Source organism: Ambystoma mexicanum, chromosome 9, assembly GCF_040938575.1.
Source record: "Ambystoma mexicanum isolate Mex_15411 chromosome 9, UKY_AmexF1_1, whole genome shotgun sequence".
In the NCBI taxonomy this organism is placed as follows: Eukaryota; Metazoa; Chordata; class Amphibia; order Caudata; family Ambystomatidae; genus Ambystoma; species Ambystoma mexicanum.
The window spans coordinates 305,615,014-305,640,364 of record NC_090931.1 but is presented as its reverse complement, the minus strand read 5'-3'; the positions used below and the strand labels follow the sequence as shown (position 1 = coordinate 305,640,364).

General features: G+C 41.7%; 1 protein-coding gene across 4 annotated transcripts in view; it reads left to right on the top strand.

Moving 5' to 3' along the window:
- GGNBP2 (gametogenetin binding protein 2) overlaps positions 1–25,351 on the top strand; it is a 347,388-nt gene that overhangs the window by 156,364 nt on the left and 165,673 nt on the right. For 2 of the 4 annotated variants that reach the window (XM_069614701.1, XM_069614699.1), the window contains 3 exons: positions 12,998–13,111; positions 13,779–13,988; positions 19,215–19,389. In XM_069614701.1, coding sequence (XP_069470802.1) covers positions 12,998–13,111; positions 13,779–13,988; positions 19,215–19,389 — 499 coding nt within the window. The remainder of the gene's footprint in view (positions 1–12,997; positions 13,112–13,778; positions 13,989–19,214; positions 19,390–25,351) is intronic. The other 2 variants (XM_069614703.1, XM_069614700.1) reach the window with 1 other exon arrangement.

The following is a 25,351-nucleotide window of genomic DNA, read 5'->3' as shown; positions in this document are numbered from 1 at the left end:
CGTGACTGAGCAGCCAGACTTATCTGAAGAAGGGTAAATGTGAGCTGTAGCATTGAAATCCACAAATGCAAGTATACAAATCAGTTTTACACAAGGCTTTCTAGAGAAATAATTATTTAACGATCAGTTTTAAATGAGCCTTCTTTAAAAAGGGCAATATGCAACAATACGCTTAACATGTTCTCAGAAGCAATATAAGCAAGTAGAGTTGCTTCATACACACTTCCTATAGGTGATTTTCAATTACCAGGACAATATTGGCATTTGTATCACTTTTTGGACTAAAATTCGGAGGTTGTGGAAAAAGTTAAGGAAGGAAAAAGGTTAACAGGTTCTCGGAACATGTGAGCACTTTTCAATCTCCCATTGAAGTCTAGATTAGATCTTTCCCAGCAATACAAGTGAAATTTATGCACCACCTATGCGGGACAGTTGGAATCAAACTCAGTGGGTCAGAAGAGTCTGCAGGGGGCCATGACAGCCAAAGTCAATTTGATCAATTTCTATGGAGTGAAGGTACTTTTTTAGATGGCACAAAGTTTAGAGTTTTGTAAGAAATCACTGTTGGGCCAGAGGCTGTTAGGCTTGTGAAAGACTCCGTTCTGTCTGTGTCGGTTGTCCTAGTGTACTCCTGTTTCAATATTGGCGATTAACTGATTTAATAAATTAGTAATGGGGTGCCGGGGAGAATAGCAACCCTGACACTGGGTTGTACAACTATTTATCAAACCTATGTCCACAAGCTTGTGGATCTCTCCCATCCCCTGCACACCCAGTGTATTGTATAAACAATCAATTAGTAAATTATATTGGATATTAAATTCTGAATTTTAATCCTACCATTCTTCATACGTGTATTCTTTTTTTAAAAAGGGTTTTTACTGGAAAAATGTTTTGTATTTCTGCTATAACACATTTTCAATATGAAAGTTCATCACTTGGTTCATTTCACAATGGAATAGACAGTTACAAGTCTTAATTTGCATATCATTAAACATTCAATAATGACTCGGAACAATTTCTTATTGAATGTCCAATCCTTTACTTGTGTCTCTACACATTTCGGAGTGTATTGGCACCCTTCTTCAGGAGTTGTCTATTCCCTTTAACGACTTTTGTGGTCTCATCTATAACAGGTTATTAACATTTTACTATTGTCTCTTATTGTTAATGTAATCATTTGTCACTCTTTTCTATATCATAATTACCTGAATACTCTAAATTCAGTAAGGTTTATTCTTCAGTGAATTAGAAAATGTTTCCTGTGAAGACCAAAAACACAAAACAAAACCAGGTAACCCAACTAACTACCAGTAAAAACAAACCCATAAATGGGTGTTTAAAGTGAGTAGAGTGCTCGCTTTGACATTCGTGCAGATCCTGCTAACGCAGGTTCGAATCCCGGCGGGGCCAAACTCAGCCTTTCATCCTTCCGAGGTCGATAAATGAACACCACACACCGTGGGTAATGAGCAGCGCTCCGATACCTGAGGATTCGTAGCGCTATCTAAATGCCAAATTATTATTATAAAAATCAGAGTATATCATTACTTTGTTCAAAATTCACCTGTCTTTTGAATCTCTCAGATGGAACAGGTAGTGCGCATTTCCTCACCGATATCCAATTGCTATGCTCTCTGGGATCCATTTAGGTCATATTCCCACTTACAATCCCTTCAGTCTCCTGTAAAGTAAATGTAGGAACCATTATTGTATTTTGCTAAGTGCTTTAAATCATGTGCTTGCTTTTATTAACTCAAAAGGTTTCTTACACCCATGTGTTGTACTTGTTGTCATCACACCCTGGGTTGTTCGGATTGGTATAGATCCTTCATACGTCAATAGTCTGCTGAAAAAAAAAGGTAAATGCCAGATTGAGCATTCCTCTATTCCATAGCTTGGGGTACTATTTTTCAAATATCTGCCATGGGCGTCGTTTCAGAAATCACTTAGTGTGCCCATTCTGGGTATTACTAGGTCTTAAGTGTAAGGAAACTATAGTTCTAGTGTCTCACCTGTGTTATTTGGGTTTCAGGAAAGCGATCGACTCCTGCAGCAGTCTTAATCGCGGCGTCTCAGATGCCGCAAAATAGCCACACTCTGTTTATTCACGTTGTTACAGCGTGATGTCATACACTATCCCGTGACGTAGAACAAGATACCCGTGTTCTAAATAGTTTGGTTATATCGCTTACCTTGAAACTATTGAATATCTTCCTTCCCCATCCTCATTACCTCGTGTGTTGATCTGCCCAAGATTCATTTGTTGATTTGTAGGTACGTTTATTAATGTCTCATTCTCTCATAGCAAATCTCTATGTATGTAACTAAAGACTAAAATGTCAGGGAAACGAGCAATCGTGAGATACAGAATGTGCTCCCAATCTGATATTTTTTTATATATTGATTAGTGAAGTTTACATCAATCACATTTATATACCAAAGTTGCATACATCATCAATGTGAGAAACGGGTTGAGTTACGTTTTTTCTCTGTCAAACATCTTCAGCTCCTCAAGATAAATGCATTTTGATACTTCATTTTCTTTTTCATTGTCACTTCAAATTGTTTGTCGCAATTATTCACAAACACTCCTAAATTGTACTCCTCATTCATGCCCCTAGGTGCCGAGCGGTTCAATTTTTCCACCCAGTACAACTCCCTTTGATTTAAGCGTTTTGTATGGTTACCGCCTCGTGGGGCTCTCTTCACACCTTCGAGGAAAATTACTTTCAGTTGTGAAATGTTTTTTTTCTCATTTTAGTGACGGCCACTGGTGACCTAATATTTGTCCTTATGTTGCTCTTGTGTTCATGCCAGCGTTCCTTGGCTTTCCTGTTCGATTGGCCGACATAAAATATCCCACAGGGACAGCTCAGTCCATACACTATTGATGGTCACATGTAGTGTAGTCTCTTAATTTGATTTTAGTACCATTGTATGGGTGTTTTACATGGGTGCCCTTCATGATGATGTTGCAGTGTCCAGTTTACACAGGGAAAGGTTTTTGTTTTTCTTGTTCGTAGTGTCAATTGTTTATCCTTTGGTGGTCTTTCTGCTTGAATTAGTTGATTCTTAAAGTTGCGGCCCCGTTTATATGCTATGATTGGAGGTTTAGGAAACAACTTTTTTAATTGAGGATCCATACCGATGATTCTTGAGTTCTTAATCATACGGGTGATGTGGTGGCTTTGTCCTGAATATCTCAATGCATATATGAATGGTGTTCCTTAGGGGTTAATAGCTCATTCCTTGTCAGTCTGTTTTCTCGCTTGCTCTTTCAATAATCTTTCTTGGGTATCCTCGTTTTCTATATTTCTCGGTCATTGTTAGGTTCTCACCTTACAATGTTGGTGGTGATATGGTGCGTTTCAGGCGTAGAAATTGACTGTATGGTAAGTTGTTACGTAGGTGATCCGGGTGGTGGCTCAGATAGTGTAATGTATTGTTAACATCTGTTTTTTATGATGTGTTTGTTATTAGGCCTTCGGTCCAATCTCAAGTTCCACATCCAGGAAATGCAGTTTTAGAGTGCTCACCTCCATATTGAATTTTATTCTTTCATTTATTGAATTTAAATACTCGAGGAATAAGTCCACATCTGTTCTTGTTCCTCTCCAGACGACAAATATGTCTATAAATCTTTTCCATGTCACCAAATGCGTTCTCCATCTTTGTTCAACCAATATTTGTGTGCTTTCCAGACTATTTGTCTGCTCCTGCAGGATTTCGGCACAGGGACCTGATAGAATGAAAGGCCCACGTTAAATCCCTGCCCGAGCAGAGATGGCATCAGAATCAGACTGGTCCTTAGGTTCCCTGGCAAACATGTTTTCAGAGATAAGGGAAGAAATGCTGAAGTCGAGTAAGGAGGCTTCTGAGTAGTGCTAGGATGAAGGAGTTAAGACTTTTGGTGTGCAAGCATAGTGCAGGTGAAGGAAAAAAAAAGTGGTTCAAGATGGAGTCTGAGCAGGGTTCCTCCAGGTTATATCCAGAGTCGGAGGGTGAGGTGTCAGCAGAGGTGTGGAAAAGAGAGGTGGGGATTTACCAACAATCTCTAGTTACAACTCCGTTGGCTACACTTGAGCATTATTCTGGAGATCATCAGAAGTTCAAGTCCTTCCTTATGCAATGTAAATTGCATTACATGTGTATACCAGTCATTTCCCAATGAAAGGGCTGAAGTGGCTTTTAAAATGTTTTTTTGTCAGGTGTTTGGTCTGTTCCTTTGGTTGGAGGAGAAATGAGAGAGTTGGATTGGGGAACTATTTAAAGCAGAGTTCAGCAAGATGTTTGACAGACTGACTTTAACTGAAAGTGTAGATGGTGAGTTTATTAGAAACACAGGGAAATCGAGATTTGTCGGTTTATATCACCCAATTTAGAGAGTTAGTTCTGGAAAGCGCATGGCCTGAGAAGAGTTCTTCTCTTTTCTATAGGGGTGTAAGGGAAGTGTTAAACGATGCGTTGATGGCTGTGGTGGAAAGACCAGATTCTAGTGAAGAATTGATAGCTCCTGTGTTAAAGTTAGATGCAAGATTAAGTGAGACTTCAGGAACGCAAGAGATTATTTCCTGAGGGGAGGTCCTGGATACGTAGTGAGCGACCCAAGCTAGATGTAGGTTGAAAAGAAGTGAAAAGTCTGGTAAGAGAAAGACCGGTCAGCCCTCCTTTACCTAAGGAAGAGAAAAGGCGAAAGGAAAATCTTTACTTATATTGTGGTGATAGCCGTCACTTCAGAGTTAATTGTCCCAGAAAGCCCCCCAGCTCGTCCATCCCGTCCCCGGCGCCTCCCCACAGAAGATTTTTAGCATCAACCAGAAGCTGTCAGATGGTGGCAAAAACAAATTGATCTTCAATGCTACATCACAATTAACGTATCCTTGTATTGAAAGGGTGGATTGAGATGTGGGTGTCTGTGTTGGACTCATGTGCAATTGGAAATTGTATGGATAGTTCCTTGGCAATTAGCTTAGGAGTGCCAACAATAGCTAATGAAGTTCCAGAACCGGTCAGGGCAGTAGATGGAACACAACTTAGTTCAGGACTAATTACACAAACCACAGAACTCCTAGGGTTGAACATTTCTGAAGGGCACTGGGAGAGGTTTGCACCAATTGCTAATCATTTTGGGTATCCGTTTTTGGTTTATAGGTCACCAACTCTTAGTATAAGCTTTTACTACTCAAGGAACATTGGTAGAGTGGCAGAGCAGTCAGGCTTTTCATAGGAGGAAGATGTGATCTGTCAGTAAGTATACTGAACCCAGTTAGTACAGTAGTCCAAGGAAACAAACCAATGCTTTAATTAAAATATTTATTTACACAAGGAATGTCTTAAAATACTTGGATCCATGTATAGGATTACTTAGTTACTTTTCAAAGGTCACTGCTTAGTTGGTAGTTGCTGCGGTCCAATAGTGTTTGGCACTCGTATTATCGGTATGACTGCGCACAGACCGATTTACGGTAATTGTATTTAGTTAGCAAAACTTTATAAGATGGTCTTTTAGGAAAGAAAGGTTGGTTAGTCAAAAATTAGCAGAGCTTCAAATTCTAGAGGTGATTTCTGTACAAACTAAAGCTTTTAAAGTGTGATCCCTAACTATGAAGTCAGTTAGGGGAGGGCTCAGTCTTACAAAGCAGCAGAACAGCAAATGTTCCTGTGGATACTAGGTAAGGTTGCTTTTGGGAAAGTTTTTCTGCAGTCCAACTAAGGGCTTAGTAAAGCCATTCAACTGACAGTACAAGACTCCACTCTTAATATGAGGCTGTACCACCTGAGTTCATGATAGCGTAGACGGAGCAGCCAGGCTTATTTTAGCAGGGAGAAAGAGCATAATCAGTACAAAGAAATTGTAATACAAATGGTCCAAAGAAACACTGAAACCATATGTATTGTAAAAATAAATGGTTAATTTAAATATAAGCCGGCCCAGATAATTCTTTGGGGGGGGGGGGGGGGAGAAGGAGGGGGAATAAGTACGATCACATTATATATAACCACAATTATGAAAACAACACTATGCTTTAAAGTTCACAGGCCAAAGCATAGACCTTATTTAGAAATCTAACACAATTTCTAGGGAACGCAGACCTTTGTATACGCATTAAGTATAGAGCACACCTATTCTTGGGGAGTAAAGCCATACGTTATTTCAGTTTACTTTACGGTTACTCAACGGTAGCAGACCCTGTGAGTTACAGTGTGACGGTTAGCAAGAAAACACTTGGTAATAAAATTGGACAAACTATTTTTCTTAATAGTGCCACACTTATTCTGGGATCAGTAAAAACCTATTACTCTGATTCGGGAGAAGTTATTCTAGTGGAGTTGGACCTTGGGATGTAATATTAAATTAGTTGCTTTTCAGTTCACAGACGAAGTGAAGCAATAACTAACTTATTTTGGGGTAACCGTTATCGAGGTAAGTAAAACCTATATTTTTTTTGTAAGGAGCTACTAGCAACCTGAAAGGTTAGTATGACGAAGGCAGACTTATTCTGGACAGGCTAACAGCAAGTCGGGGGGCGGGAGGGAAGCAAGACCCAATTGGGGACACTCGTACAACTATCCTAACCAAAATAGCAAGTGAAACCAACATTACTTTTGGGAAGAATGGAACCCAATTCAGTTGACTGTGTTAACTCTTTACCTACTTTCTGTTAGAATGGTGAAATAATTTTTATGGAAAGTAAGACTGTTAGAATACTTAAGAAGGTGCACAGCTTATTCAAGGTAAGTAAGTCCTATATATACTTTTCAGAAGTGCAAAACCTCTCTAAGGTAAGTAATAACGTTTTGTAACTATGAGTTTAATGTTACCAACTGACTCATTTACAAGTAGGTCAACCTTTTTCAACACTTGGTTTTTCTTTTCAAGGCAGTCCCCTTAAAGTATCCAGCCCTTCCCAATTCTAGTACATGAGTTCTCTGAGGCAGAAGAGGGACCCCAGTGGTCTAAGAGCCAGCTGTAGGCGGAGTGAGCTGGGGCTCAGTTGCAGGCAAGGTTCAGAGTTCCAGTGGAAGACTGTTGAAATAAGTATTTTACGAGTTAGTTGAGGGTCCAGGGACTTCAGAGAAGACACCATAGGAGGCGTCCAGCAGTTGGCCTAGGTGAAACACCCCAAAACTACACCGGAATCTCAAGAGACTTAAGGTAAGTAAATACCCAAGCCAGCTCAGTACCTCGGCACAGGAGAAGAGTTTTCAGCAGGATGACTTCAGGATCTCTAGCCAAAAATCCAGGTACTGCATTTCTTGTCAGGAGGACAGAAGACTGGACCCTGGATGGGCTTTTTCAGCAGGCAAGGGTTTCTTTGCGGCTGGATGAAGCTCTGACTTGGGCACCTTTTCAGGAGCACATAAAACAGAATATCGCCGGTCAGATTCTTGTAGTTTGCAAGGTACAGCACTCTGATGATGGCACTTTTCGGACTCTTTGACGTCTCTTGATGTCCAGCAGTATGTCCACAAAGATTCAGTCAGATTAGGAAATCCGAAGACTGTGCACCACACAATGGCGTTAGGTCCCAGGGTATTTGGGTATTGGAGCATGCAAGGTCGCAGCACGACATAGGATGGCTCAAAATGCAGATGGTCTTGAGTCTAGTAGGTCTTAACAGGCTATGGGTTGTCTTTATTGGAGTCCCCCGGTCGATTGGAAGAAGGGGCCACAGCAGACTCTCCAGTTTCAGGAAATCGTCTCGGCCACGTTTCTTTCATCCACTTCGGTATTGGTTTCAGTGGCCGACTACCTCTTCAGCTTCCAGGACACTAAAATGGCAGACTGGCCATTTTGGTAAAATGAGCACCCATGGTGTCTTTGGCTGTGCAAATGGCCTGCGGTAAAGGTGCACCAAATTAATAAAAAGGTTCACTGCCACCAGCCGTTAAAGTTAAGTTTGTCCTTGTAACATAAATGTTTAAATTTAAAATGAGAAAGGGCATACTCTGCATCTACACAGTACTCCACATGAGGCGGGGTGGTAGGTGGTGGCCTGGTCTGACCTAATAAAATGTAAAGGGGATCCAAACACCCTTTCTATCCGTGGGAACATTAGTTCTCGCAAGTTTAGCCAGAGAAAGTTAAAAGGGGAGCCCCTAGGGCAACCTAGCAACAATAAGCACTTACTGCCAAAAAGTTGTCAGAGGATAACTTGTAAAAGACACTATGGAGAGTAAAAGATTCTGCGAATTTGGAAAAAGGTTCCCACGCAGCGTTATAAGTAAAAATAATCCACCAGTAAAAGTAAAAGGTTCTGGGGTTGACACAGGTCAGGAAGATTTATCATTGATATGAAAATCCTACCTAACAGATGCTAGAAGAATTAATACTGTGTTGCAGATCCTGTTAAAGGACTCACAAAAGGGGCACAAGCTGACAGCTTGGGTCTGAGCTCAGAGTGGACACCTCTTTGTGGACTCTAACATTCTGGAGCGACTTCTTGGTTTAAGGTAAGCAATACCTTTTCACCCTACGGTACCTTAGGTAAAGGTAAATGCGGTAAAAACACATCCACTGCCACCAGCCATTACTAAAGGGTTGTCTTTGTGAGTAGTAAGTCACAGGAACAGAAAAAAGTGGGATGGTAGGTATCCCTTTAGCACTCCACATAAGGTGGGGTGTGCTACTATCTCAAAGTATAAAGTTGTTGGAGGGCTACAAAGTATCCCTCGGTCCTTACCAACTGTAGTTGGTAAGGATAAAGATAATCTCAAAGGGTTCCCTTCAAATCTACCCATAAGGAGCTGTGTGCAGCAAAAGTAAAACACAGATGCCTTAAGAGATATGGAGGAAAGTATAACTATACACTAGTAAAAGTAAACTGGAGAACAATGTTCCAAGAGTAAGAGCAAATCGGAATGAATGAGTGTAAAAAGACTCCACTCAATCAGGGTACAAAGACCAAGGTCCAGAAGTCCAGCAAAAAGTGCTGGGGTTCTCCCCAGGAAAAGGGATGAAGCATTTGCTTTGTGGAACAGCCATGTGGAAGGATGTGGCAGGCAAACCAGTTTGGAAGCAACTTTAGGGGCTGGTTGATTGAATGGTTTCACAATGATTGTAATCCGTTTTTGGCCTGCTTTATGCACTCTTTTGGAGTGGTGTGAGTGGTTGGCTCTTATTATAAAAGTTTTCTAATTTTATTTGTGTTTATATTTTTGGGTGAGCACTGTATGCTAATTTGGTGTCTGCCTAGTGTGTTTTGGCTTCTGAGCCCGTTTTTCTGTACTGGGCTGCATCCAAAGGGTGCAGTCTGTGGGGTTTAGTCCTTTGTTTGTGTCTGGCCTTTTACCAGTCCCACCCGCCCCCCCTCCAACCACCCTGCTCCCCTGATTGGTACATTCACCTGGCCATAACTGACCTTCCCAGGGCAGCCCTTTGCCTGGCAACCCCTGCGGCTAAGGACAGCTTCTACATTGGCGGCTCCAAGACGTGTCAGCAGGTGTCCGCAGGGGAAGCCAATCAAGCTAGCAGTCAACAGACCAACACAAACTGTGTGGCATGGGTGGGGTGTAGAGCAATTACTTTACTCGAGAAAGACCTCGCCACTCTACCTTACCTTTCCATAACGTAGACTGTCATAGACTTACACCATGCATACTTGGAGATTTGTGACCACCAGCTCGTATCCATTCACAGCTGGACTGTAAATGTTGCATTGCATTACACACTAACTTACTTGCCAATGTTAGCTAGTCCCACACGCAGAGAGAACTGATGATTGACCTGCGTCGCATCTAGATTGAAATGGGAATGTTAGCATGCGCCACACTTAGATGGATACGTGATCACTAGCCTAGCCTGCCTTATATCTAGATAGGATATTGAAGATTAGCAAGTGCCACACTTAGATGGAATAGTGAATGATAGCATCACACCTAGACATAATTGCAAGGACAGCAAGGCCAATTAACCGATCCACTAACAATTTCACCCCTCTGAATACACCTCAAACTCTAACCAAACACAATCCGCAAAACTTCACTACACTACTACAACAAAACACACATAGACTCGCACAACAACACACGACTTCCGACCGTAGAACACCCAAAGCCCAGTCAACTGACCAACCGGGCTGAGGCTGCCAACAGGACATCACTGCTCTTTTGCACTTTTCCAGCTTATTCCCACTAATTCACCCTGAGTGCCAGACTCCAGTGGTGATGGTGCGCGGCGCAAATGTCCTTTGACATTAACATAACCTTACCCCAGAACTGCGAATGATAGCATGTCCCACACTTAGTCAGAATTGTAAATGGCAGCATGTCCCATAAAATTCAATTTAGAAGGTATTCCCAACATCACTGAATGTCCCTAATAGTGTCACTGTGCTAAAGTTGAATCTAGAAAGTGTGCCTAATAGCGTCACAGTGCCAAAGTTTGCACTTAGAAAGTATGCCTAATAGAGTAATTGTGGTATAGTTGAATTTAGAAAATGTGCCTAATGGTGTCTCTGTAGTATAGTCACTGTGGTAAAGTTGAATCTATAAAATGTGCCTAATAGCGTAACTGTGGTATTGATGAACTTAGAAATTGTGCCTAAATTTACGCCCCCTGTCCTGCTCTTGTTCTTGATCACAGGCGTGTTATTGGTACTCGCCATTTGAAACTACTACGCTTACTCTCCTATACACCATCATTCAACTAGAACACAGCTGTACTATGATGCATTCGGTCTAGCTGTTCTCATAATTAACATGATCCCACAAACTCCACATCATCCTAATAAAACACAGCTAGCTGAGCTCATCCCGGCTATCTTAAGTGTCCCTTCAGGCTTAACGCAGCCAGAACTCAGTCTGGGTGTCCACCGTCCAGACTGAACACATCCAACTGATTTCCTCAGCACCACACCTACTGCTAAGAAGCGGCTTTCATGCAACAACCACACCAGCTGCACACATCCGGTGCGCCCACGCACCAATCCACATTCTCTCTGACTGAACTGCGGTTCTCGAGGGCGTTCAACCTACCAGCGCTTTGAGATCATACCAATGATACAAAAGGCGCTATATAAATGCCAAGTAACATAACATAGAGGGAACTCCTAAGCTTAGCATGTGCCACATCTAGATATAATTGTAAATGTCTGAATAGGCAGCACTTAGTTGGAATCCTCAACGTAGCCTGCGTTGCATCTAGATAGAGATGTTATTCAATGATTGATATACGACTCTCCTGCCAAGCCTTGATAAGCATGCTATCATGAATCAATAACAACCCACTTACAATTTCACTCCTCTGCATACACCTCTCAAACCAAACACAACCACAAGCCTTAAACTCAGCAAACCGCACAAACTTCACTACACTGCAACAACAAAACAAATCACGCATAGACTTGCACAGCAGCACAAGACTACCAACCGAAAAAAACAAACCAGCCCAGCCAACAGACCCACCGGGCTCAGGCTGCCAACAGCACATCACTGCTATCTTGCACTTTTCCAGCTCATTCCCACTAACTCACCCGCCTCACTCTTTTTCAGAGCCGCCAGGGGACCACTCCGGTGGTGATAGTGCGTGGTACAAATATCCTTTAACATTAACATAAAAATGATACATCTCCATAACACTATCCTAACAGGATATTATGTGACATGAGGGGGGGGGGGGGGAGTATCCTAGTGCATTTGGGTCTCCTAGGAGACTAAGCACAGGGAGGTTTGGGCACCACCCTCACTTCCTGCCTATCCCAGAGACCCTGGAGCCAGAGGCACGTTTCACTCGTGAACCCCGCCAAAGGCGAAATGAACAGAGGCCGTTTGGCACGTAGAGCAAATCTCAAGAAGGACCTTTCCACAAAGAAATGGCGAAAGTAGACGGGGCGCCATTTTGACAAAGATTGCTCCTGTGTGTGCTTTAATGTAGCTGCAAACGCAGCCCGCGGTATAGGCACACCATGGTAGTTTAAACAAAACCACCAGCCATTCTGTGCGAAAAGGGTAACATAATGATACTAGGTAACCCCTCCAGCACTCTATTGTAAGAGTGGGTGCTGGGTCTAGAAAGTTACTATGGTAAGTAAAGTCAGTTTCACTTTACTGCTCTTGGAAACAGTAGTTTATCCAAGAGAAGGTATTTAAACCTTTGGGAAATCTGAGAGACTTCCCTGTGCCACTGTGCTGAAGGTGCTGTGACACAATGTATAAGATGATGCCTATGGAGTTTGTCAGACTCCACAACCAAAAGAAACGGTGTTCAAAATCACAATAAAATACATGAGTGGGAAAAAGGGTTACAACTCAAAGTTAAAAAAAAAAAAAAAATCAAGTCCTCAAAATCCAGCAAAGTTACTGGCGGGTGTCTAAGGTAGAGCGAATTAGCACATTTCTGAGAATTGTCCCGAACGGTTAAAAGCAACTGGGCCGGATAGTGAGAGAGCTTAGTTGGGTAACCAAGAGAAAAGGGTGGCCAGGAACTGGTACAGATCAATTTTGTTAAGTTTTGGACCAAGGGTAGTGCCTGACTGGGTACATACTGAATGCCAATTTAAGTCTACCAAAAACAAACTTTCGTTTTCAAAAGCATGTTTGCAAGAATTTTTTTCTTTCTGGATTAGATAATGGGTGGTGTCATGATATGGAGAAGTTTGTTCTTTGCACATTTTACTAGGTTATCGAACGCAGACTGTCATTGTATTTGTCCTTCCTCACATTTAAAGCCAGTAGAAAAACTTGGCTGAGCAACAAGTCTCATCACTAAGGGGCCTCCACCATGCTGAGCATTGTCTATTTATGCTTCTGCTCATCTTTTGTTTGTCATACTACTGTATATTATCTTCTACAAACCCTGTAACCAGGGCCCCCCTGTTGTCTCTACAATGGATTGTAATATGCCTGCCTTATCTGTATGTAACCATTGTTTTTCAAGCGCCCAGTTACCTCAGGGTTTGGAGTGCGATATAAATGATAAACAAATACAAAATGTGTGAATTGTGCAAACAGAATGTATTGCTTACAAGTGTTTTCTCAATGCTTTGTTCTTCAGGGGGTGTTGGATGGACGTATGGGAGCTGATGTCTCAGGAGTGCAGAGATGAAGTGGTTTTAATAGATTCTAGTTGTCTGTTGGAAACATTAGAAACGTATCTACGGAAACACAGGTAATATAGTTTAAGATGGGGAGGGGGGGAGCGGTGCAGCTTCATATATACTTGAATTGTTTGGTTCTTGTGAACACTACTTGGATGTTTTGTTCTGCCCTAAGTGACATTGTAAATCTGTCCTAGAACATGAAAGCCAATGAACGTGTTAAAAGGGTGGAGGTTAGGTTTACAAACCCTTAAGCAATGGTGCTGAGCGGCATGCATCAACCATGAGCTGCATGCATCAACCAATCTCTAGTCAGTGAATGTGTCAATTTGTTTATTGAAAGTGTACTTTATTTTGAGTAACGTTCATTTTCTGAAACAACAAAGGGTCCCAAGACACTCTGCGCCAAGAAAGTGCAAACATTAACTGCAGTCTGATGTTTATTTGGAAAGATCAGAACAGCCTGACACGTGTGAGCTCAACCGGCTCTTCTTCCGAGGCTTGTAGTTCAATTGAAAGGTTCAAGCAAATAAAGGCATAAAGTTTCCTGTGATGATAAACTCTAATGCTTTGCAGATGCGGAAGGATTCTGCACAGCAATCTTGGATGCAGAAACGGATGGCTCGAGTGCCTTCATTTTTTGAAACACATTTGTTTGAAATGTTCGACATGTAGCCTTGACTTATTTTTGAATGTTTATCCAACCTAAAATCCTTTTTTTCCCATTTTTCTATTCAGGTTTTGCACAGACTGCAAAAACAAAGTACTTCGAGCCTACAATATTCTGATTGGTGAGCTAGACTGCAGTAAAGAGAAGGGGTATTGTGCTGCACTGTACGAAGGGCTGCGCTGCTGTCCGCACGAGCGCCACATTCATGTCTGCTGCGAGACCGACTTCATCGCTCATCTTTTGGGTCGGGCCGAGCCAGAGTTTGCTGGAGGGTATGAGTACGTGGTTTGCTAGAGTGGGCTATCTAGCGCTTTGCTTACTTATATTGATGTTTTAATATGTGCGAATGAATGTGCTTTATATATCGGGCTGCATTGATTTTGCTCTTTGGGTTTTCCTGTTTGCACTCAAGTGAGTATTTTTGGATAACTTATGGCAGAGAATAAGATGAGCCTGAAGTGATTCATTCAGCAGCTGCTCGCTGTGCAATTGCATCATTTGGTTTTTGTGTATGCAACTCTTGGTGTGCAGTGCCTTTTTATTATTTAAGTCAAAATGGCAAATTTTTGTTTTCTCAGTCATTAATTCTGAACATCTTAACACTGTGTTGGTGCATACTCTCACCTTCCATTTGCCTGTTCCTTGTAGGATTTTGTCTTGAGATAAATTAAGATTACAAAACATTTTTTTACTTTTTTTTTTTATTTCAAAAGATTTTTAACAATAGGTAAGTCGTTCACAATTAACTATCCGATAAACTACTGCTGACCTGCTACCAAGGTACCAAACAAGCTTTTTACTAAAAGAATCTTCAGGACAGTGTGACACTTTTCTTTTTCTTAAATCTTACTTCCGTTATGTCACGGACATTAATGACATTCTGACTAATTAAATTGCATGTAACACAGACTAAGTCTGGATAACTGAACATTCCAATGGTGTTCTTGCCAGTAAATGGAGCAGAAGTCAAGGATGCTTCCCCAAGCTTACTGAACAGTAATTTGTTTTTTTAATGCCCCTACCCAGCCTTCAAGAAACTTCTAAAAACTTGGCTGTTGGACAAATATGATTTACACTCCGCTAACTTGGTGCATCCTCCCACCTTTGTTAGCCCTTATTTCACGTTCACCTGTCCATTCTATCTAACTTGTGTAAAACCATGACATATTGTATTTATACTATGCTGCTATTCTTGTACAAATGCTCCAAAGGTAAATAATTCAAAGTGCAGGCTACTAACCAGGAATGGAGTCACCTCAATTGCCCGCAACACACTATTTCTTACTTCCCCTTACCAAATTGAGGTTTGTTATACATATACAATGGCAACTAAATATATTATACTAAAAGTAATAAATATGAATATTTGTAAGTATTCAATACATCTGAAGCATATTTAAAACATTCACCAATTAAAAAACGTTAATGCACAGCAGTAAAGTACTGTAGCATACATAATTTTAATCAGCTCATGGGGAACGGATTGATCGAAAAAAAGATTTAAAGGGATGGTCTAGTAAAAATTTGTATTTAAAAAATAGGCAACATAAAAAAAAATACTAGCATTCTCCGTTTTAAAACTTCCTATGTAAAATTTTGAGCTATTCAAGCTCAAAATTCGCAAAAGCAAGCACATGGGCGCATCCATTTTGTGAAATGGAGGCCCTCCTGTGCTGGCTTTTGCGGCACTAATGAAGGAAAAGCAGCCAGCTGTGGTAAACAAAGGCTACTGCTGGGTGGCTTTCCCTTCATTAGTTCTGTAGGCGGAGGACGGGGACCGGAAACCAGAGCAGGAAAGCTGCAGCTGAATCTCGGTAAGTGCTATTTATTTATTTTTTTAAAAATAAGCACTAGCTGTGTTTTTTTTTCTAAATTTTCCGGGCTGGAGGAGCCCGGAAAACTTAGAAATAAAACCACAGCTTTGAAAACGTTGTATTTATGTTTCAGGTTCTCACATTGTGTACCTCACTTTGACAATCTTCTTAGGAGAATAGGGTATGTCAAAAACAATTCCAGGAAAGTTAGAAAGGGAAGGTGGTTGAAATATTAGATAAATTTAGTTTTGTGAATAGAGCATTTCTTTTAGTTTGTTCTATTTCCCTTAACTAACTTTCAATTAGAAAGATGAAATGCCCCCAAGCCAAGATGGTGGAACATTTTCACAATAGTGATTGGTTCAGTTCACAGCACGCAGCATTGTGATGTCATTAGAATGGTAATAACAATTCTCAACTGCCTTTCATTAAAGTATGCTTCAGAGTAGGTCACATATTAGTTAGCTCCAGTAAAATTCATTTAAAGTTTCATTTTTAAGGAGAGTAATATCCTTTTAAGAGTTCCAATAATATAGTAGTAATTGTAGTTAAGTAACAGGAGACGTCTGCAGAAGAAGAATTCCAGTGAGATTCAGTTGCTGAGCCAGAGAAGAGTCAAGTTCCATGAATAAAGATAAGCTAAGTGGACTTCTGAATTTTTAAGTGAAGACTCAAATAATTTTGAAATGTTAATTATTTAAAGACTTTCAATTGAGCATTTCGTTTTTTGAACAATAGAATCCTTATATTATTTATTAAGAAATAGTCAAGGAATCTTTAATGAACTATATATAAAGAAGGTTCAGCAATTCATTTTTGTGTACATTTTTATCTTTTCTCAATACTAATAAGGTGCGCGGTTCGTATCGTGTTTAAAAACATTTAACCTAATTATTAATATATATTTAACTAACTTCAGGTTCGTTTTGTTTTCGAGCCTGCGTCGCGTATTTCAGTGCATTTGCAAGCGCGCTTCAGAGGAAAGGACCTAACGACGTCGCGCGTGCGTCGCAGCCATTTTGGATTTTCATTGTTTTCCTCATTTTTTTTATTCGTTGCTCGTAACGGAAGAGAAATCTATTTAAGGACAGCGTTTGCAGCCTGATTGCGCAGCGTTTTGCGAACAATTGTTTTCCTCGATTAAGAGAGTATTCAGAAGAAATACATGTGTAGCAAGAGACATTTATTGAAAAGCACTCCGAATGTGAAAAAGGAGTATAAAAAGTTTACAGCTGAATATTTTACAAAGATTCTTCAGAATTCAAAAGGTAATTACCTACACATATTTATAGAGTATATGATTCCTAGAGCATACGGCAAAAGGTATAATAGACAATAGTAACAAATATTTTTTTGGGTATATTTTATTAAAAGAGATCAAGAGAGCAGAAAGACAAATAGAAGAGATATCGCTAAGAGTATCTACAGTCAACATACATCTTCCTGAAGCAGCCTATTGGCAAATCAAGCTTAGGCAACAGGTAAATGTAAATGGAGAAAATATAATCTAGAGAGTAGTCGGTAGTGATTAGAAGACTGATATATTTAAAGTTGTATTTCCTTTTTAGGAACATCCCATCTGAGTCAAAACTTTCCGAGAAGACGGTCTGAAGTACCTGCAGTCGGAGTTCTTGTCTTTTGTTATTTTCTCCATTCCCCTTTCCCCTTGGGTTTGCCTGGCCAATAGTTTTAAAGAAGCAGGATTGTTGAGCAGGCAGGCTTAGTGGGCTAGGTGGGCCAGCTTCACTCCTGCAGGATCCCACTACTTCAGTTTCCTGACAATGTTTGCGGTCGCTTTTGAAGCGACCGCAAACATAAATACGTTATTGTGTTGGAAAACGCTGCGGTTTTTCTTTCCAAGTTTCTCAGGCTTCTCCGGCTCGAAACAACGCGGCATTGCGGAAAACAACCGCGTTGTTTCTGCCTAAATCTGCTTTCCCATTTGGGGCTCTCGGGCTCCCGAGCCCGAGAGCCCCAAATGGGAAAGCAGATTTAGGCAGACAACGCAGCATTTTGCATTTCCCATTTGGGTCTCTCGGGCTCCCCACGGGGAGCCTGAGAGCCCCAAATGGGAAATCAGCTGCAGGTAGAAACACTACGCGGCATGTAAACATAACCGCGTGTGTTTCTGCCTGCTGTGGCTTTCACTTTGGGTCTCCGGTGCTCCCCTGGGAGCACCGGAGACCCAAAGTGATAGCCACAGCAGGCAGAAACACACGCGGTTGTGTTGGAAAACGCTGCGGTTTTTCTTTCCAAGTTTCTCGGGCTCCTCCGAGCCGGAGGAGCCTGAGAAACTTGGAAAGAAAAAAGCAGCGTTTTCCAACACAATAACGTATTTATGTTTGCGGTCGCTTCAAAAGCGACCGCAAACATAAATAAGTTTTCAAAGCTGCGGTTTTATTTCTACGTTTTCCGGGCTCCTCCAGCCCGGAAAACTTAGAAAAAAAACCGCAGCTAGTGCTTATTTTTAAAAAAAAAAAAAATAAATAGCACTTACCGAGATTCAGCTGCAGCTTTCCTGCTCTGGTCTCCGGTCCCCGTCCTCCGCCTACAGCACTAATGAAGGGAAAGCCACCCAGCGGTAGCCTTTGTTTATTACAGCTGGCTGGCTTTTCCTTCATTATTGCCGCAAAAGCAAAAGCCAGCACAGGAGGGCCTCCATTTCACAAAATGGATGCGCCCATGTGCTTGCTTTTGCGAATTTTGAGCTTGAATAGCTCAAAATTTTACATAGGAAGTTTTAAAACGGAGAATGCTAGTATTTTTTATTTTGCCTATCTATTTTTTAAATAAACATTTTTACTAGACCATCCCTTTAAAGAACCAAGACCACCAATATTTACTTAGGCTAAATGTGTTCACTAGACGAAATTCTAAAATTTGACTTTACCTTAAAATAAAACTTTAGGTTACAAAATTAAAGATTTTCCCAAAAACTACCATTCCCATTGCTGGTCACTCGTAGTATTCTCTAAATAAAGCAGGCTTCTTTGTCAAACCAGTACTTTGACAGAAGCAGTGCAACATTTTTAATTTAGATTTTTTGGGAGCTTTTAAATTGTCAGAAAAGGTATGACTGCCATAAAAGGCCACTGAAACTATTGTATTTTTATCTATAAACTGGTGTTACTGGTGAGATTAGTATTGGATAAGTACCAAATTCTCAATTGATGGTGTCACAGATTTTGTAATTTACAAAGCAGCTGAAGCCAGGATATTTTAAGGGATGTACTAATACAAAACAAGCACATTCAAATTACAATTAACTATTTAAAATATGTATTTTAATTAGTTTTGCATTCTGATTTTGGCAGCTTCCTTTAAAAAAAAAAGACCAAATCTAGCGCTTTGGTCATATGCGACTCACATGGTCCCACTAGATATATGCAAAAGGGTTGTGCTTTGTCAGCGGAACCATAACCTTTTTCCGTGTAGTGATGCTTTTGTACCTTGGCACTTCAAATATAGTGGCAGGAGCCATAGCCATTAAGGTTGAGTATTACTAGCTTGCAGTCTTGACCACTAGCTTCATGCACCAACCCGAAGAGTCCAGACTGATTTTCGTGTCCACGTTATGGCACTCATCTTTTAAAGTTTGTTGGCATTGCCCATCTTTTATTTACATTTTCTGTATTTTTTGGGGGATTTCTCTTGTATTTTTAATTTCAATTTTTTTTTTTTTTTTTTTAGGCGAAGAGAAAGGCATGCAAAGACAATCGACATTGCCCAAGAAGAGGTTTTGACTTGTCTAGGCATTCATCTTTATGAAAGGCTACACCGAATTTGGCAGAAGCTACGTGCGGAGGAGCAAACCTGGCAAATGCTCTTTTATCTTGGTGTTGATGCTTTGCGCAAAAGCTTTGAAGTAAGTAATTAATAATATACCAATTTTTTTATGGTAAGCGATTTGGATGAATAATTTTCCTTTGTGGATCTTGACAGCAAGTTTTGTACTTTGTCCTAACAGGCGCACAATACAGAAGAAAACAGTTTCTCAAAAGTCCAACTAAGGTCTTCATACTGCCATATCTGAAGCAGTAAAAAAAACTGCCCTCTTAGTATAAGGCTGTACGACCTGAGAACATTTGGCAGCGCAGACAGAGCAGGCTGGCTTATCTTGGGAGGCAAAGGGCTGTAGCTTGGTACAAAGACATTGTAGCATACATATGGTCCAAAGAAACAATATGTATTGTAAACTAAAGGGTTACAAGTAGGCCAAGATTAATCTTGGGGAAGGTAAGTGTTGGGTAAGAATTGGTGTAGTCTCACACAGTGTGAGTGCACAAGACTGATCGGCTTGGTATTCGGTAACTCACCTTTTGGTGTAGGTCTGTACTACACAAGTTGGTAGTGTGACTGAGCAGCCAGGCCTATCTTGATGGGTGAATGTGAGCTGTACAGAAGAAATCTGTCAATACAAGTAACACTTAACACTCAAGGTTTCAGTTATAAATAGTTATATTTTGTAAATCCGATTAAGTATTCTTTTAAAAGGCAATTGTTTGTAACAGTCAATTAAAACTTTAGAATTACTTTTCAAAAATCAATAAAGCTGGTGAATACTCTTTGGAGATACCAATACTTTGCTTCTACATCTTCAAGTTACTTCAATAACAAGGATAGTATTGCATTAATATATAACACCATTATACTTTTTAGACTTTGAGTTTCTGAAAGGTAGGGTTAGTTAATGTTAAAGGATATTTGTACCGTGCACTGTCACCACCAGAGTGCTCCCCTGGCGCTCTGGCGGCTCTGAAAAAGGGAGAAGGGGGGGTGAGTTAGTGGTAGAAAGCTGGAAAAGTGCAGGAGAGCAATGATATGCTGTTTGCAGCCTCAGCTCAGTGGGTCCGTTGTCTGGGCTTGGGGTGTTTTACGGTCGGTAGTTGTGTGCTGTAGTGCAAGTCTGTGTGGCTTGTTTTGTTGTTGCAGTGTAATGAAGTTTGTGCGGATTGCTGTGTTTAGGTTTGTGGTTGCTTGGTTAGAGTTTGAGAGGTGTATGCAGAGAGATGAAATTGTTAGTGGATTGGATAGTTGGTGTTGCTGTCCTTGCAATTGTCTAGCTGTGATGCTTGCGATCATTCGCTATTCCATCTGAGTGTGGCACTTACTAATCTTCAGTATTCTGTCTAGACGTGAGGCAGGCCAGTGATCACGATTCTATCCAAGTGCAGCACTGGTCATCATCCCCAGTTTCATTTAAGTGTGGCAGATGCCGACATTCACATTTCTATCTAGATGTGATGGGAAAATAGTAAGGATAGAACATTTACTAATGTTGAGGACCAGGGGAATCCTCCAATGAAGTCTGGGTAAGCCTTTCCCAGCAGAAAGTGTTCAACACATTTCACCCTATGAGGGTCCAAGCAATGCCAAAATCCATGCGTTTAGAAAGGTGCCTTTAGGGAGCCTGGTCAACCAGTCATTTGGACTAAGTCAATAGTTCTGATGCACTTCTTGGATAAGTCTTGCACACAAGGTATATAGTTCAGAAAATCACTGTAGGCACACACGCTGTTAAGCCGGTGGAAAGGGAGTTGAAATCAACTCAAAGTTAAGCATTGTCAATCTCAGGTGAGACAGCATGACTTAAAGCAAGAAGGTAAGTTACTCCCAAGCCCAAACAGTACCTCTGGTTAGAAGAAAAGTGGTCCAGCTCGATTCAGTCTTGCTACAGCCATGTAGACCATGGTTCCTGAGCCTCAGTTGTGGGGACAAGAGGGAAGATATCTGGAGGGCTCCTGTGGCAGTACTACGGAAGGTGGTCGGCAGCTACGGGCTATTAGATTCAGTGGCACTTTGCGGTTTCAGCGCTTCACAAACGGCACCGATTCTGAACAAATATCTGGTTGGACTGGACTTTCCTTGCTACTTCGGTCCTGGACTCTGGTGAGGGGACTCTGAATCAGGATTTCCTGCTTCTGGAGTGTCCTTGGGAGGCTCCTGGCGCTTATGGCCAGATTCGTTCTGTGGCAGACGTTGTACTCTACTATGGCCACTCGACCCCTGGCATTGGGCTTCTTCAGTAAGAGGCACAGCAAGTCGGGGATTGCACCAAAGTGGAGTTCGTCTCGGGATTAGTTGATCCCACTAACAAAAGGGAAGAATTTGTCCCTTCTGGAGCTTCTCTCGATTTGGAAAGGTCAGCACAGCAGCAGGGCTTCACCGGTACTCCCGAGTGCCAGAAGGTTGTAGCAGGCTTATTTTCATGATTTCTGCTTCAGATGTTTCTTCATTGGTCGTCTCTGCCTCTAGTCCCAAAACCCTCGCTGTTTAAGCGGGTTTCTCCCAATCATGCATAGTCTAGGCTGTCAGACAGCAGGGTGGCTGACAGCCAGTCGGCCAATCGGGACTGGTTTAGTTCATGCGCTCCTATAGACAAAGGACAGGGGAGTTTCGGAAACCTCCCTCACTTCCTGCCCTTCCAGACACACTTGAGCCAGGGGCAGCGTTGGGCAAGATTGTTTGCAGTACCCTGTGGGAGACTGCATCAGCCTTGTCCTCTTGGCAATAGTTAACCCAACCTTTTGGTATAAGCATGTACTACACACATTGGTAGAGTGACTGAGCAGCCAGGCTTATCGCAAGAGGGGTCAATGTGAGCTGTAGGATTATCACACAGATTCAGTGACCATATCCAAATAAACACACTCAAGGTTTCTTGATTAAACAATTATTTATTAAACAGTTGAATAAGCCTTCTTTAGAAGGGAGCAAATATATGTACATTAGGGAGAATTCTCAGAAATGTGCTAATTCCTCTCTACCTTAGATACCCCTGCACTTCTGCTGGACTCAAGGTCTTTTATTTTTAACATGGAGAGACATTTTTCCCACTCTTGTAATGTTCTGTGATTTAACACTGTTTTTCTTTTGGTTTTGGAGTCTGACAAACTCATAAGCATCTTCTTTGCATTATGACACACAGCATCTTTAGTGCAGTGCCACAGGGAAGTCTCTTAGATTTCCCAAAGGTTTAAATACCTTCTCTTGGTGAAACTGTTTCCAAGAGCAGTGAAGTGAAATTGACTTTACTTGCAATTTGTGACTTTCTAGACCCAGCACACACTATCTTACCATAGGGTGTTAGAGGGGTTACTTAGTATCCCCTTTGTCTGCTGTCTCATGTAACATTTTTGTTACTCGTTCTACAATTAATGGCTGGTGGCAGTGGTTTACTTTTTTACTACCATTGTGTTTTTAACCACGGGCTGCGTTCGGAGATGCAGTAAAGCACCCATTGGTGCCCATTTTGTTAAAATGGCCCGTCTTCCTTTTTCACCATTTCTTGCTGGATAGGTCCTTGAGATTTACTGTGCGCCAAACCAGGTTTGATTCCCTTTGTTTTGTCTTTGGCAGGATTCACAAGTTAAGCCCGCCTCTGGCTCCAGTATGTCTGGCAGGGGCAGGAAGTGAGGAGGTGCCTGAAACTGCCTGTGCTTAATCCCCTTGGTTACAGGCATGCACCCAAAGGTGATTGGCCGGCTGTCTGTCCAACAAGGACAGCCACCGTTCTGTGTGATTGATAGCTGGGCTGGAATGAATGGGAGAAACCTTCATAAAAGGGGAGGCTTTTTGGCATGTAAGGCAGAGTCGACGACTGGACCAAAGAATCTGAAGAACTTTGAAAAGACGCCTGCTGCAACTCCTGCACTGTTGGTTTGCCCGGTGAAGCCCTGCTGCTGTGCTGAAGCTCTGAATTCTCCTAGACTAGATAAGCCCTGCAAGGACGACTTCTCCCCTTGAGTTGGTGGGAACAATAAACTTGTTTGCACATATTCTCCCAGCTGGCTGTACTTCCGCTGCTGCTGCTGGATCCGAAGTGCCAGGGAGAGCAACACCAAACGGAGTGCATCCACTTAAGTCTGACCCGAGCTTATGGAAGATCCTCCGGTCTCCAAGTAAGCACGACTGACCAAGACTGAGCCACCTCAACAGAGTTGCGGAACCCCAGATGCGAGGAAAGTCCAGAGTGGTATCAGAGGCCGCTGTGGTGCTATTTGCTGAGACCCAAGCAGCGGAAACGGCAGTGTCACTGAAGAGAAGTTTGTCATTTTCTGCCTCTGACGTCCCATTGCAGTGGAGTCCCCAGAAGTCCTCCCTCTTGTCCCCACTACTGAGGCACAGGAACAAAAGGATCTACAGAGCTGCACAGGAACAGAAGCCAGCTGGAACCATTTCTTCTAACCAAAGGTACTATAAAGTTTGAGAGCACTTGCCTCTCGTTTTAGCATTACTTGATCTCAGTTGGCTTGTCTTGGTTGCTTCTGTAGAGTTGCTTGCATCTTCTACCTCTCACAAGCCTCCCAGCTTGTGACCCTACATTGATTCTACTTTTTCTACAAAGACTTCTAAGACATTGTGCAAGACTTTTACTTACCTACAAGAAGTGCTTCAGCTCACCTAGACTTTTGCCCAATTGACATTGGCTGGCCTGGCTCCCTGAATGACTCTTCTCTCCTCTGCTTGTGTCCTCCCTTCCCTCCACAAAAGGATTAATTTACTTTGCATTTGGTGGTTCGAAAGTACTTACCTGCTTCAGAATATCTGTGTGATCTCTTGTTTTATTCTGAAATCTTTACTTTAACACTCATCTCAGTATTGCTCTAAATGTACCAGTGCTATATTAATGTCCAGTGTCCTAGCTATTTGTCACCTGAGTGTGTAGGACGCGTCTGTGTGCCATCCCAAATGGGTACTTGCTGATTTAGAGAAACTAAGATTGTGTATTTGTGTTACTATTTTATTGCTCCTTCTGAAGGCTTATTCAAATGGACTTTTAATTAAATTAATAGTTTAACCTAGGAACCTTGTGTGTAATTGTTTATTTGGATACTTGTCACTAATCTCTGTAGCTCCCCTACTGCTCACATTGACCCCTCTTGAGATGGGCCTGGCAGCGCAGCCACACTAACAACCTGTGTGGTACAGACTTATACCAAAGGTTGGGGTTCCTATTGCCAGGAGGTCAAGGCTGTTGTAGTGCACCCAAAGGGTACTGCTCCCAATCTTGCCTAACAATGTAACACAAAAATATACTTCAAAACTACACACTGTTTCAATGAATCAGTAGATATCCATTTGGGATGGCACATACACTTTCTACACCCTGAGGTGACTTGCATAACTAGGACACTGTAAATTGATATATCACTGGTACATTAAGAGCAATACTGAGTTTAGTGTCAAAAGGAAAAGGGGTAATTAAAAAAATGGTTAACAAATATTCTTGAACAGTAAGTACTTTTTGAACTCTCCAATGCAAAGTTAATTAAACCTTTCCTGGGGAATAGTTAAAGCACAAAGTTAGAGTTGAAAAGTCTTTCAAGGAGCCAGGCCAGCCAATGTTAATTGAGCAAAATGTCTAGGTGAACTGAAGCACTTCTGGTAGGAAAGTAAGTCTTGCACAATATTTTAGCAGTCTTTGTAGAAAATGAAATCACTGTAGAGCCACAAGCTGGGAGGATTGTGAGGGGCAAAGCTGCAAGCAACTCTGCAAAAGAAACAGACGGGTGTCAACTGAGAACTAGCAAGGCTACACGACAAGAGGTAAGTCCCCTTAGTTTTACAGTACCTTTGGTTTGAAGAAATTAGTTCTAGCTGGCTTCTGTTCCTGTGTAGGTCTGCAGATCCTCTTGGCCCTGGTCCTCAGTCGTTGGGACAAGAGGGAGGACGTCTGGGGACTCCTGCACTACGAATGGAAGGTTGGTGGCAGCAATGGGCAGATTTCTGATCGGCGGCACTTTGTAGTTTCAGCTACTCGCGGCTCTCACAAACAGCACCACCGTGGTTCTCGAATACCTTTTAAGGGCTCTCCTCGGATCTGG